This window comes from Gastrolobium bilobum, unplaced genomic scaffold (assembly GCF_033153095.1).
Source record: "Gastrolobium bilobum isolate Gb01-03AN ecotype WA unplaced genomic scaffold, APGP_CSIRO_Gbil_v1 utg64618, whole genome shotgun sequence".
Taxonomy (NCBI): domain Eukaryota; kingdom Viridiplantae; phylum Streptophyta; class Magnoliopsida; order Fabales; family Fabaceae; genus Gastrolobium; species Gastrolobium bilobum.
Window position 1 is genome coordinate 10315 of NW_026898825.1, and position 13784 is coordinate 24098.

The window sequence follows — 13784 nt, forward strand, 5'->3', positions numbered from 1 at the left end:
TCTAGAGTGGCTACTACACTGACTGAGGGCCAAACATTATTTGCAGAACTGTAACATTGACTTCTGTGATGCATGATAATTGATGGATAACCTTAGGTGAGAATGCTATTGCTCCTACGTGTCACTATTATATAATTTTGCTAAAAAAATGCCTTCTTTATTATTAATAAAATCTTATCAGAAACATAAATAGTAGACAATTTTGGAGAAGAATTTCAATTGTTCCGGACCACTATTTATTCAGTAATTCAGATCAATCAAAATCATACAAGTAATGAGAAGAGAAGAGAGAAAAGAAATAAGAAATAACTTTTTGTCTAAATGTCAGCTCTTGAATGAAAGGATCACATGAGATCTGGAGCAAAAAAAATTCTACAATTTTGATATTACAGAAATCATTGATTTATTGACTTTTATAATGTAGAAGATCTAAAATTATCATCGATCAAAAACATAAACAGTAGACAATTTTGATATTACAGAAATCATTGATTATGGTAGACGAAGTAATGAGGTAAAAATTAGATATATAAAAGCATTAAGAGACTAGGACCTGTTTAGTGTGACGTATAAGGTCTGATAGTATAAGTTTATATTATACATTATGACATTTTCAGTTGTTTGATGTGATCACTGTATAGTATAAGCTTATACAGCAGAATCCCTTAATATATCAAAATGATGTATAAGTTAATCCGGCCTAAGGGGGAGGGATTAAGCCTGATAAGAAATTAGTGTATTAACATCGTTGACCAGTGCAATTCTCAAAAATTAATATATTATTTTAATATTAATATATTAAAATAAAAATTAATTTTTCAATATATTCAATTTCAAAATATTGAATATTTTTATTTTTATAAACATTTATTTATTTTTTGGACACACTGATCAATTGATTTTTATAAACATTAATATCATACGACATTTTTTGAAGAATTATATAAATTATTTATTAGAAGATATTTTTATTAAAAGATATTTTTATTAAAAGTATTTATTTTTATCTTATATAGTATTATACAGTGCATTTAGAGGTGGCAAAGTGGGCGGCCCGCCCCACCTCCGCCATCAATCCGCCAAAAAATGAGCCTGCCCCGCCCCGTTTGGCGGGTTGGGCGGGTTGATCCGTCGAGCTGAGCCCGTTTTGCTGGCTCTAAGTGCATTATCAAATACTAGATGATATTATCTTATTCAATATGTTATTTTATACAATATCATGCCAAACGCTAAATAGTATTAAAATTCAATTAGGTCTTGTACAATCAGGCCTTATACTATCAGGTCTTATACTATAAGGTCTTATCCTATACTATGCACCAAACATGCCCTAATAGTTTAAGCTTTTGGGTTGAATTAATTCTTTCTATAGTATTAGAGCTTCAGTGATCATAAGGTCACAAGTTAGATCCTCACAGCCCCCGACTTTTCAGTGAAATTAAATAAACACAAGGTAAATAAAAAATTAAGCTTGTGTAATATCCACGCTTCAAATTCAAGGGCTCTTGCACAAGAGGGTGTGTTAAAGAATAATATAAACCAGTAAAAGCCCCTCATCCAACAACGTAAGCTTTTGGATTGAATTGATTTTTTATATGGTGCTAGAGTCTTGGTGTCACGAGTTCAATCCTCACTGCCCCCACTTTCTTTTGTAGAATATCTTATCACAGGTAGGTGGGCCTGTGTATTGTCCACCACCCTTTAAGCTCAGTGGGCTCTCGTATGCGGGGGGCATATTAAGATATATAACACCATTAAAGATATCTTCACTTAATCGCTTAAGCTTTTGGGAGCCTTAATGTCACAAGTTTGATCCTCATCGCTCCCACTTTCTTTTGTAGAATTTCTCATCACATGTAGGTGGGCCCGTGCATTGTCCACCACCCTTTAAGCCCAGTGGGCTCTTGTGTGAGAGAGTGTGTTAGAGATATAAAAAACCATTAAAGATACATTCACTTAACAACTTAAGCTTTTAGGAATCCGGTGTTACGGGTTCAATTCTTACCGCCCCCACTTTCTTTTGTGAAATTTCTTAGCACAGGTAAGCATACATGTGCATTATTCATCTTTTAAATTCAATGAGCTCTCGTACGAACAACATATTAGAGATATATAAAATCATTAAAGAGATTTTCAGTTAACACCTTATACTTTTGGGTTAAATTAATTTTTAAATATCAAATGCATCTTTTGAGAGTTTTTTATTTTATTAAAAAAAAAACTCTCAAAAGATGCATTTGATATTTTAAAAACTAATTTAACCAAAAAATATAAGGTGTTAAGAAAAAATTAACACAGACATTTTCCTTTTGCACTAGTTGCGTGTTGACAACGAAGTCTCTGCTGTCTTGGTCCACCGTGACATCAACGATCACTACTTCATTTTCTTTGAAAAGTTAGTCTAAGATAAATAAATAAATAAATAAGAAACTTACTAAAAAAAACCTTATGATAAAAAAACAATTGTTGTTAAACCAAAAAACCATTCTATTATAGTCTATATATAGATAAGCTATCGTTTTTCAATTTCCTCCTTTTATTCTTCATCCGCTCTTCCAATTTTCTAACACAAAATTGAGACTCATAAGAATATGAAGCAACTCAAGCTCTTAGCCTTACATTATTCATGTCATGGTCATGGTGGAGCTTTCATGGTGCAGTAGCAGACCCTCAAACTCGTTTACTCAACAAGGGTTGTAGCCAATACAACGCAACCAACTTGTCAAACTTCTACCAAAATCTGAACTCAACTTTGGAAGATTTGAGAACAAAGGTGAACAACCAAAGCAAGCACTTTGCCACAGCACAAGCAGCCAAGGGAGCAGACCCTGTCTATGCTATGTTTCAGTGCAGAAACTACCTCTCCAACACTGACTGCTCCGCCTGCTTCGCCACCGCCTCCGCCCAAATCCGCAACTGCTCCGCCGGTGCCAACGGTGCTCGTGTCATTTATGATGGTTGCTTTCTTAGGTACTATTCCACCTATTATTTGTTTCATTGTTTATTTCATATGCTTCATAAATAATATCATTCATTGTATTTGTTCTATTGTCTTCTTGAACATTTGAGTGTGACAGTATTGTTGTTAGTTGTGTCTGAATAGGTTCAAGAAATCGATTTTTAATTTTATAATATAATTTTTTGAAAAGTTATTTTTAAATTTTGTTTTTTTTGAAAAAACTAAAATTGCTTATTTCTTGTTTGTTTTCAAAAGTTATTTAGTTATCACAATTTTTTTTTAAAGTTTTTTGTTTCTGGAATCTATTAATCTCATGTTGCATGCGATAATTATCTCATGCAACAGAAATAAGATTGTGGTGTCCACTATTTTGTCTCTGATTATATGAGATAATGCAAAATTATTTCCTTTGTTTTTTTGCGGAACATGTTATGGAGATTTGATGAGATCAAAGTAAGATTCGTTTAACGGTTTTCGTGTCTAATGAATGGCTTGAAGTTGCATCATTTGGAGTTATATATTTTTATTCATCAATATTATATAGCTGTCAAGCTCTGTGGCTGCATATGCATATTATTTTTATTTTTCTCTTTATGCCGCCTCGTGGGTATAATTGTGTATGTGGGCATGCGAGTTGATATATATATATATATATATATATATATATATATGGCACAATGATTTCTACAGCTGCTGTACCTACAGCAAGTAAGATCCGCGTCCAAATCCTAGGATACGGCAACGGATCCTGAGTTTTTTTTTTTAAAAAGTCGTGGGGCCCACTTTTCTGTGTCAGCTGTAAATAACACTATCTACTGCTGCTGCAGAAATGTTAAGCCCTATATATATATATATATATATATATATATATATATTAAGATTTTATTAATATCACGTTAATAGAGATAAGTTATCTCATGTCATAGAAATAAGTTAGTGGGATCCACCATCTGAAAAAAAAAAAGATGACACAATTATCGAAAGATGTGTAGGAGAAAAAACTTATCTTATGTAACATGAGAATAGTTTTTCCCATATGTTAATGTGCTTTAAAGAATATTAAAATGCTTAAAGAAATCAAGGGTGGCTCCATTGACATTATGCGCCCCCAAAGAATTCTAGATAAAATCTTTGGAGTAGAGCTATATAATTATTATGTGGTTTCATTTCAGATTAGTTTTATATATCTGTGGATTTCTTTCTTCGGGAACCTGAATTGACCCAAAAGAAGTATAATAAAAATTAACATAACAGGATATGCATGATCATATAACTATCGTCTTATAAGACATTTTTTGTTTATAATTTAATGAAAAGGATGACCCCATTTTTAAAACTAAATCATGAAAATAAAACATGTATAAAGAGAAGTAAACTTGATTTGCTAAGATGTTATTAGTTGAACAATATAGAGTATATACATATATTGAACTAGTATGGTGTATGCCACAATGATTTTCTATACACTCTATATGACTTCTATTCGACCGAAAAATCGGTCTTATGCAATTCACTATCTAGGCGTATTCTTTTTAAGACGTGATTTGTAATCTAGATTACTAATGTAATTGTTCTAGTTACATTGCCAAACAACTCTTGGCAGAAGTTTCCAACACAGATTGTTTACTCTGGAAGGACTTTGGGATTTATATTCTTGATGTTGATCAATTTGTTTTATCCCTCTATGTGTGTATATATTATTCAATTTTATTGTCTAAACAAGTTAAGGTTACATCATTACATATTGAAAATGTGGATTAGTTTTGCATAGACTGTCAAATTATGTTTTCATCTCAAGATCATTGGTTGGCAATTCATGAACTTAAGTCAGAATTGACATTGATGTTCGATACTTTTAAATGTGTTTTGAGGTATGAGAGCAATGGCTTCTTTGACCAGACCACTATGCCTGGCAATAGTATGATTTGTGGAAATCAGACTGCAGTTGGAGCCAATGCTTTTGATGCAGCTGCACAACAAGCACTAATGGATCTGCAAATAGCAACACCCAAAATTACTGGTTTCTTTGCAGCTACCAAGACACAAGTTGCTGGTGGTGCCATCTATGCCATTGCACAATGTGCTGAAAATGTCACACAGAGTGGTTGTCTTGATTGCTTAACAGTTGGATACAACAACATACAAAGTTGTTTTCCCAATACAGATGGTAGAGCATTTGATGCTGGGTGTTTTATGAGATATTCTGAGACATCCTTCTTTGCTGATAACCAGACAATTGATATCACACCCTTCTTAAAAGGTAGAATGAGAATAGTTCCTTTGGTTACATTGGTTTTGGATGAATGATGATATATTTTGGTAAAAATGGTCAAGTGGCTGCTTGCACTATGCACAGCAACATTTAGAATAGTATATATGATTTGGAACTGGGATTAACTGCTTTCCTATCTCACAGGAAGTTCAAGCAAGAAAGGGGCCATTATTGGTGGTGTTGTTGGAGGTGTAGGTCTTATTGTGATCCTCCTTGCACTATTTGTCTGGCTTAGAGGGTACAAGAAACCCAAGAGGGTTCCTAGAGGTGAGACAATTTGGAAAGTCTTTGAATTGATTATTTCTTACAAAAGTTCAATAGCAAATCAGTTCATGCTTGAAGCTACCATTTGCAAGAGAGACTTCTTCTAATACATGTTCACAAGACTTTTTAAACCCTTGGTTTACATTTTTAATCCATTTTCACATCACAATCCTAACCCGCTTATTCTTTACCAATGAATCAATTACTATGGAATGCATAATCTCTTTCTCTTTCTCGAGAGATTCATAACTATGTTTTTCTTATCAGGTGACATATTGGGAGCAACTGAGTTGAGAGGTCCAGTTAACTACAGGTATAAAGATTTGAAGTCTGCAACAAAAAATTTCAGTGATGAAAATAAACTAGGAGAAGGAGGTTTTGGAGATGTTTACAAGGTAAACTTGGTTATTTTTCTAACATTTTAGTGGAGTGCATGTTCAAAACAAGCATGGTTCTGAGTGAGTGTGAGTTTATATTAAGTGCAGGTTAAATTTATTATAAGCTATTCCTCTATAGATATAAATTACTTTCATAATTTAAAAAAAATTCTCAATCCTCAATTTATGGAACAGGGTACTCTGAAAAATGGTAAAGTAGTTGCAGTCAAGAAATTAATTTTAGGCAAATCCAGCAAGTTGGATGAACATTTTGAAAGTGAAGTCAAGCTTATAAGCAATGTTCATCATAGGAATCTAGTTCGACTTCTTGGATGTTGCAGTAAAGGCCAAGAGAGAATCCTTGTTTATGAATACATGGCAAACAACAGCTTGGACAGATTCTTATTTGGTAAAACTCATGTCAATCTCCTATTAAAGCATTTTTGTGAATCTCTATTACATATGTTTTCCTCTTCTTTTTGCCCCCTCTTTTGCTCACTCTATTAGGTATTTAAATTTTCAAAACAGGTGAAAAGAAGGGTTCTCTCAACTGGAAACAAAGGTACGATATAATTTTAGGCACAGCAAGGGGTCTGGCCTATCTACATGAGGATTTCCACGTTTGCATCATACATAGAGATATAAAGACTAACAATATCCTCTTGGATGAGGATCTTCAGCCTAGAATTGCTGATTTTGGGTTGGCAAGGCTTCTACCAGAGGACCAATCTCATCTTAGCACAAAATTTGCTGGAACATTGTAAGTCCAAACATTTACTTCTATTAGAGAGGTAGATGTAATAAAAGAGACAACTATTTTTAATTTTCTTTTTGATGTTCCACCCCCATGCTATATAGAAACGTTCTTTTATCAATTATGCTATAAACATTGTGCCCTTTTTAGGGGATACACAGCACCTGAGTATGCAATCCATGGTCAGTTATCAGTGAAAGCCGATACCTACAGCTTTGGTGTTGTAGTCTTAGAAATCATAAGTGGCCAAAAGAGCAGTGAATTGAGGGCAGATGATGATGGTGAATTCCTTCTTCAAAAGGTAAGCAATTTGACAGAACCACATAACAACAAGAGTAGCACTTTTCTTTTAACATTTCACTATATGAACTTTGATTTTTACTTTAACAGGCATGGAAATTGTACGAGGGAGATATGCACTTGGAGTTGGTTGACAAGACATTGGACCCTCATGAATATGATGCAGAAGAAATGAAGAAAGTTATAGAGATTGCTTTGCTGTGTACTCAAGCATCACCTGCTGCAAGACCAACAATGTCTGAAGTAGTAGTTTTACTCAAAAGTAAGAACTTGCTGGAGCAAATGAAGCCAACTATGCCTGTCTTTGTTGAAACAAACTATAGGTCCAGGGCAGACAACTCTACCTCAACTGGTTCCTCTACATCTAAAGCTACTGCTTCCACTTCTGTACTATCAGCTCGATGAATATATTAAGTAGAAGCATGGATGTCCAGTTAAGGGATTTGAAGCTTAAAACTGAAGAGAGAAATAAAGAAAAAAAACAAGTACAGGATTTACTTCAATTTTTTTTTTTTAAAAAAAAAAATTGTATATTAATACTTCAAATACGAAGTATATTGTGAAATAGTGATTACTATGATATTTAATTCGTTGAATAGAATCAATGGTTTTGTTGATAATGAAGCAGTTTATTAATGAAGAGGGGATTGACCAGGAGTGGTCTACCTCTAAAATGAGTTCTTATTTTGCCTGTTCTGTTAGTCCTATTCTTCTACATGGGATGTTATCTCTCAAGTAATATAGAATGTTGTAAATAATTGTATTTGTTTTCTTGTAGAATTTGTTTCCTTTTTTTTTAGGATTTCTTTCCTTTTAGTTTTTTGGATTTATTCCTTTAAGCTCGTTAGGCTTCTATATATTGTATCCTCTTGTTTGTATTATACACAATTTAATATAATATTATCCTTCCTTTTTTCAACTTGGTATCAGAGCTCTAGATTTTGAAGGCTCTGCTTCCACAACTGCCACCTTTAGAGCGGAACTCTATTTGTTTTCCTCTTGCCGCCACTGGAAAATTTTTCCAGGAACCTTTTAGACCGAGAAGACCACCGATTAACTCATTTTTCCCAAATCTATCAATCTACGGACGCTTTCCAGTCACAAAATGACCCCAACAGCCCCAAAATATTGTTCTCGCTACTGTTCATCTCCGGAAAACACTGTTCCAATGAGCTTTTGAACTCCGACCAGCCACAGACAAGATCGCAACCTTAGGGCGACCCCGCAGTGCAAAGTCCATCGCCACCAGAATCCTCACGCGCGACCTTGATTCTCTGCGCATGGGACACACGTGCCACCTCTTTCCCGCTGCGTGACTGCGCGTGACGCCGCCTTTTTGCCTCAGACCACCATGGTTCTGATCGTCTTGCCTTCCCGGTTCCAGATTGTAACGCCCCGTCTGCAGCTGGTTAATTAACATTCATATGATAGTAAGCGCAACAAACTCAACTTAATTAATGCGGAAGCTAACTAAATAAATTTTCTCTTTTTCTTTATGTATTGTAACTTTTTCACTTCCACGACCAAAGTAAAATGGACAGCATTTTGTCAGTATTTTGGACCACTAGGGATAATTCTCACTATGAGAATTTCAACTTGATTGATAGTTTAATATAATCCAGGCATTCTACAACATAAATAAAACATATTGCCCAACCATCCATGGCCTAGGCTATCTCATAATCATACTGTCTCAAAATAATGTCCATGATGTTACTTATATAATTACATCAAATAAACAAAAGAGATGCAATTAAATAAGTAACATAGACTTGAGCATGCATCAATAACAACATATACAGACTATCGACATGGCATAGACACTGTCTATGCTCTCTAAAAAATAACATGGTATATATACATATCCAAAATAAAACCATGCCAAATACATATCAGCATTACAAGCTAATCCTGACTATCAGGTCATGTAATATCTCTCGTCTGGCCTCTTACCACACGATGGCTCAGCACCATCGGCTCCTGTACCTGAAATGGTAATCCCCATAACGCGGGGTGAGATAATATAATTACCTCAGTAAGCTAGGGACCCTTGGAGGGCTCCTCCACCTCTAAGCTCACATATGATATAAACACAGTATAAAAATCTATGCATGCATCAGAATATGTATGACAATGCAGTGTGCAATAATGTAATCCTACTGGCCAAAGAATATAACAAGTATGCATTACGCAAGGAAACACCATCTTACAACATACCGTATGAGGAAACACCATCTCATACTATGCATAAGGAAACACCGTCTTATGCCTCACATAAGGAAATGTCGTCTTGTGTGGCACACAAACATACATACATATACATGCAACATATAACAGTTCGTTTTCAGCATAGCATATCAAACTACCATCCTCCCTCAGAGTCTGGTGAAACAAATGGGGGATCAACCCCAAGGACCGAAAGCTTACTTGTCAAGCACTGTCCTCCAATGCACTCCTTGTATCCAAAGGATCACAACCACAATTTCTCACAGTATCACAGCCTATTCCAAATATGTCAAGACAATCAGTACATATATACTAGCCTACCAGATTCAATTTTCAAGACTACATATACAAGACACTTACATATACAAGACACTTACAATTGATGTTTAGTCTAATTTATCAAAGTGTTCTAAACGGCCCTTTCATAGTTTTTTCTTTTACGGGAACCAATCCCAAGCATGTTTCACAAAGGGACTCACCTACAAATCACCCTCTAACTACTCATACCATTTAATTTTAGAAATTGACATATAGCCAAAAATCATGATTTTCTATAGTGAGCTAAGCGGTGATTTTTCATTTTTTCTTTCATTAAGAAGCAATCCTAAGCATATTTAACAAAGGAAGCTATATTCAAATCACTCTCTAACTATCCATACCATCTAACCTCCATTTATACAACCCTAAATTCATGCATTTTGTCCAAAATCACAAGAAGGAGTTGGGGTAATTACCTTGGGAGCCTCAAATCACTAAATAGAAGACAATCCAAGCTTCCAACAAGGTCATACCCCTTCCTCAAGCCTTAAATCCGAAAATGGCAGCCATAGGTCCTTCAAAATATGTTCCCCTCTCATTCAAATGTAGCTATCAAGTTGAAGGGATGAGGAAAAGGAAGGAGAACAAGATGGAGAGAAGGAATGAAAGTGATTTGTTTTGATTTCCTTAAGGGTTTGATTGAAATAAAATGGAAGAAAAAAAGGAACTTTCCTTCGTTTGAGATACAGAGAACGTCGCGGGAGAGAATGGAAATAATGAGAGAATTGTGTTCTTTTCCTTTTAAGTAAGTTTAAATAATCCAAGTGGGTATAAGTTTGTCTATCCCGTTCACTTAACTCTCATTCTAACTTTACACATTGGTTCACAATATTTTTATGGTAATATTTATCATTTTACTTTTTACTTTCAGGTAACTTTGCCTACCCACATTTTTACCCATTAACTGTCATTTTAACTCTTTTTTCACCAAAGGTGACTTTATTTTTTTTCTTCTACTTTCCTTATAATTATTCTTCAATATTATGATCAAAATCGTTAATTCATAATTAAATCCACAACTACATGTGAGGATTATTATACAAATCTGCCCTTACTTGCTTGATCAGACACTTTTCGAGCCTCATTTGATCAGATATGACATATTTGTTGTTGTTTGAGCTCTCTGAAGACTTTTGTGACTTCATTGGTAATTACTCACTTTTGTTTTCCTTGATCTTTTTTGTCTATGGGATATTGGTGCACTTATTGTAAGAGTGCTGGACACACAAGAGACATGTGTTTTCGTCTTCATGGGAAGTGTGATAATGCTACTCCATATGTGAATATTCGGCAAGGGGAGTTAGAGCAGCTTAAGGCCGCTATTGATACTCTATGTAAGCCGTCTGACAGTTCTTCGACCTTGTCTAGTAAGAACACTCGTTCTACATCTTTTCTTGCTTCTTGCACTGATTTTAAAAACTTACAGATTTTGGATTCTGGTGCAAATTGATCATATGACTTGTCTTGCTGAGTCTTTTCTTTCTTATCATCTTATTATTGGTAGTCACACTATAGCCGTAGCTGATGTATCCCAAAAATCAGTTATTGATTTGGGTTACATTCAAATTCAACCTTCCTTGTTTCTTAAAGGGGAGTTTGGTATGTGGGTAAATTTGAGATCCCAGAAAACTGACATTGAGAATCTTATTTACCCATGTTTGGTACAGGGGAGTGTAAAAATTTTATTGGGATTCTTGCTTTCCCGAGATTTTAAAATGTGAACAAAATTACCAATGAAAAGTACCACCTCACAGGTGGTATTTTGAAAATCCCACGGTGGGAAAACATTGACTAATTTTTCAGACAATAATGCCCCTGTTGTCTTCTCTGTTGCTCTCTTTATCTCTTCCTCTTACATTTTCCTTTTTTTTTCCTAGCAAGAATCTTATAGGATTTCCTTCACTTTCGCTGTTCCTCTCTTCCTTTCATTTCCTTTGATTTGCTTGAATCGAACAGGGTTTTTCTAAGGAATGCAAGTACACAATGTTTTGGACCATGTGCGGAAACTGTTTGACGAAATTCCTCAGCGAGACTTTATTTTGCAAAATGTTCTTATATGAGGCGTGACATGTTCCGAGGCTTTGCCCGTGTTTTTGTAAGTTTGATGGTTGAGCCTAATGAGTTTTGTGTTACTATCGGGCTTGTAGTGATCAAGTCGAGGCTCTTTCTCTGGGATTTCGTCAACCTCCGTTACACAGACACGCCAATTTTTTTGAAATTTACGTGTCGGACACGTGTCCGACTTTCCGACATTTGGGGACACGTGGTCAACTTTTCGACACGTTCCGACACGCGATCAATATTTGGGGACACACGGTCAACATTTGGGGACACGCTCGGACACGTTTTTTTTATTTTATTTTAATCTTAATTTTATTTTGTTAACTAAATATAAAAGAAATAATTTATAAATTAATTTTTTTCTGTTATAAAATTTGACATTAAAAATTAACAAACTACGAAAAATTATTTATATTTATATTTATGTTATGAAATTTAAATATTTAATTGGTTATATGACTTATTATGGACTCTTATATGTATTAAATATAAATCATATTATATATATTAAAAAATTTATTTAATATCAAAACGTGTCCCAACGTGTCCAAATATGACATTTTTTAGTATTAACGTGTCGGCGTGTCGTGTCGTGTCGTGTCTCGTGTCCCGTGTCCGTATCCGTGCATCATAGTCGTCAACTACCCCATCCTATGGATTTTCACTATTTCACAATGAAACGTTGGAAGGAGAGAAATTGAAGATGAACACTTTAGGTAGCATCCTTATATACATTTTTTATTTTAATTTTAAATTGCAAAAGTTTTGAATTATAAAGGGTAATTTTGTAAAATCCCCTCAATTTTCAGTAATATTTGTTAATCAACCAAACATAGACTAAGTAATCTTGAGCCAATATTCTCGATAATATTTTGTTCTACTAAACAATATTTTGGTAACATTATCAAAAAATTCACTTTCCACCATATTCTTGGAAATCATGATTCCCATGCACAAAAAAATTTAACCTCTACTAAACGTCCCTAAAAATGTTCTTTATGTTTCTTAGCTTTCCACTAACCTTATCTCCACTCATAAGCTTACATTGATTTGAATTGTTCTATCACCTTTTTTCCTTCTCATTGTGCTATTCAGGATCTCACCATGAGGAAGACAATTGGAGTTGCTGAAGAGTAGGATGAGTTATATATCTTCTCCCAAAACAAGCTACAAATGATACCAAAAATCTGCTATTGATGACATATCATCCTTCTATAATAACCTTAACCTGTGTAATATGGATTTAAGAATTGATTAATGATTTAATCATGAAATTAATGGTCTAATTAGGTTTAAAATCTAATTATATAAAAATAAGTCATTTTTGGAAAAAGTGCGAAAAGTGAGAGTTTTGGGGTATAATTGCTACTGACAAAAGTTACCGGAACTTAAAAATAATTGTATGAAATATAATAAAATAATTTTAGTGAAAGTCTAAGATCAAGTTGGATGAGTAAAATGGATGACAGGACGTGATTGGGAATACGTGTTACTTGCTTTAACTTATTGGCACCTTAGATATTTGATGAAATATCTTAAGTTAGACAAAACCGTTGCATTTCTCTTTTTTCTTCGTGCGTGAGGACCGTGAGCCATTGGAAGGAAAGTGGTGAGTCTCCAACTTATTATATTTTATGGTTCAATATGAGTATGAAATTGATTTAAAAGTAATTAAAAGTTATGAGAATTATAATTAAATTGTTATTTTATTCTCAATTATATTCGCATAAGATTTCTGATATTTTGCAGTAATTTCAGCTCAATAAAGAGATAAATTGGAGATATCAAGTAGAGTTACTTTGGATTTCTGAATCATTCAAGATCTTTTGTTGAATATTTTTAAGGAAAATTTTCCGTTAAATAAAAAGGGGAAGATTTGAAGTATTGAATCAAAGATATGATTTGAGATTCTAGTGAAGATTCTATTGAAGATATGACCAAGATTTCTAAGCAAGGGCACAAACTCTATAAATAGAAACTCATACCCCAGAAGAAAGAATCTTTGGCTGGATAAAGTTCTTGGAGGCTCACGCTGGAGATCAGGATTTCGACGGAGTTGAAGATCGCAGACCATTGATCTTCTTCTTCTTTATTGTTTTCATGAATACTTTTTATTTCTTTGATTTGTGTAAGTCAGACATGAATATGTCTGCCTAATTTCTTTTTGTAGTTGGGATCACGGACCCAATGCGAATCCTTTATATTTTTTGTATTGATATTTTATAATTTAATTAGTTAGTTTGTTTTATTCTA

General features: G+C 34.1%; 1 protein-coding gene across 1 annotated transcript; it reads left to right on the top strand.

The window, feature by feature from the left end:
* The first annotated feature begins 2562 nt into the window (after positions 1-2562).
* On the top strand, positions 2563-7576 carry LOC133284430 (cold-responsive protein kinase 1-like). Its single transcript, XM_061481437.1, has 8 exons — positions 2563-2970; positions 4831-5219; positions 5376-5498; positions 5763-5890; positions 6068-6281; positions 6401-6632; positions 6777-6927; positions 7017-7576. Exons 1-8 carry the CDS (start codon positions 2627-2629, stop codon positions 7329-7331), a joined length of 1896 nt encoding a protein of 631 aa, XP_061337421.1. The 5' UTR covers positions 2563-2626; the 3' UTR covers positions 7332-7576.
* The last annotated feature ends 6208 nt before the right edge of the window (positions 7577-13784 follow it).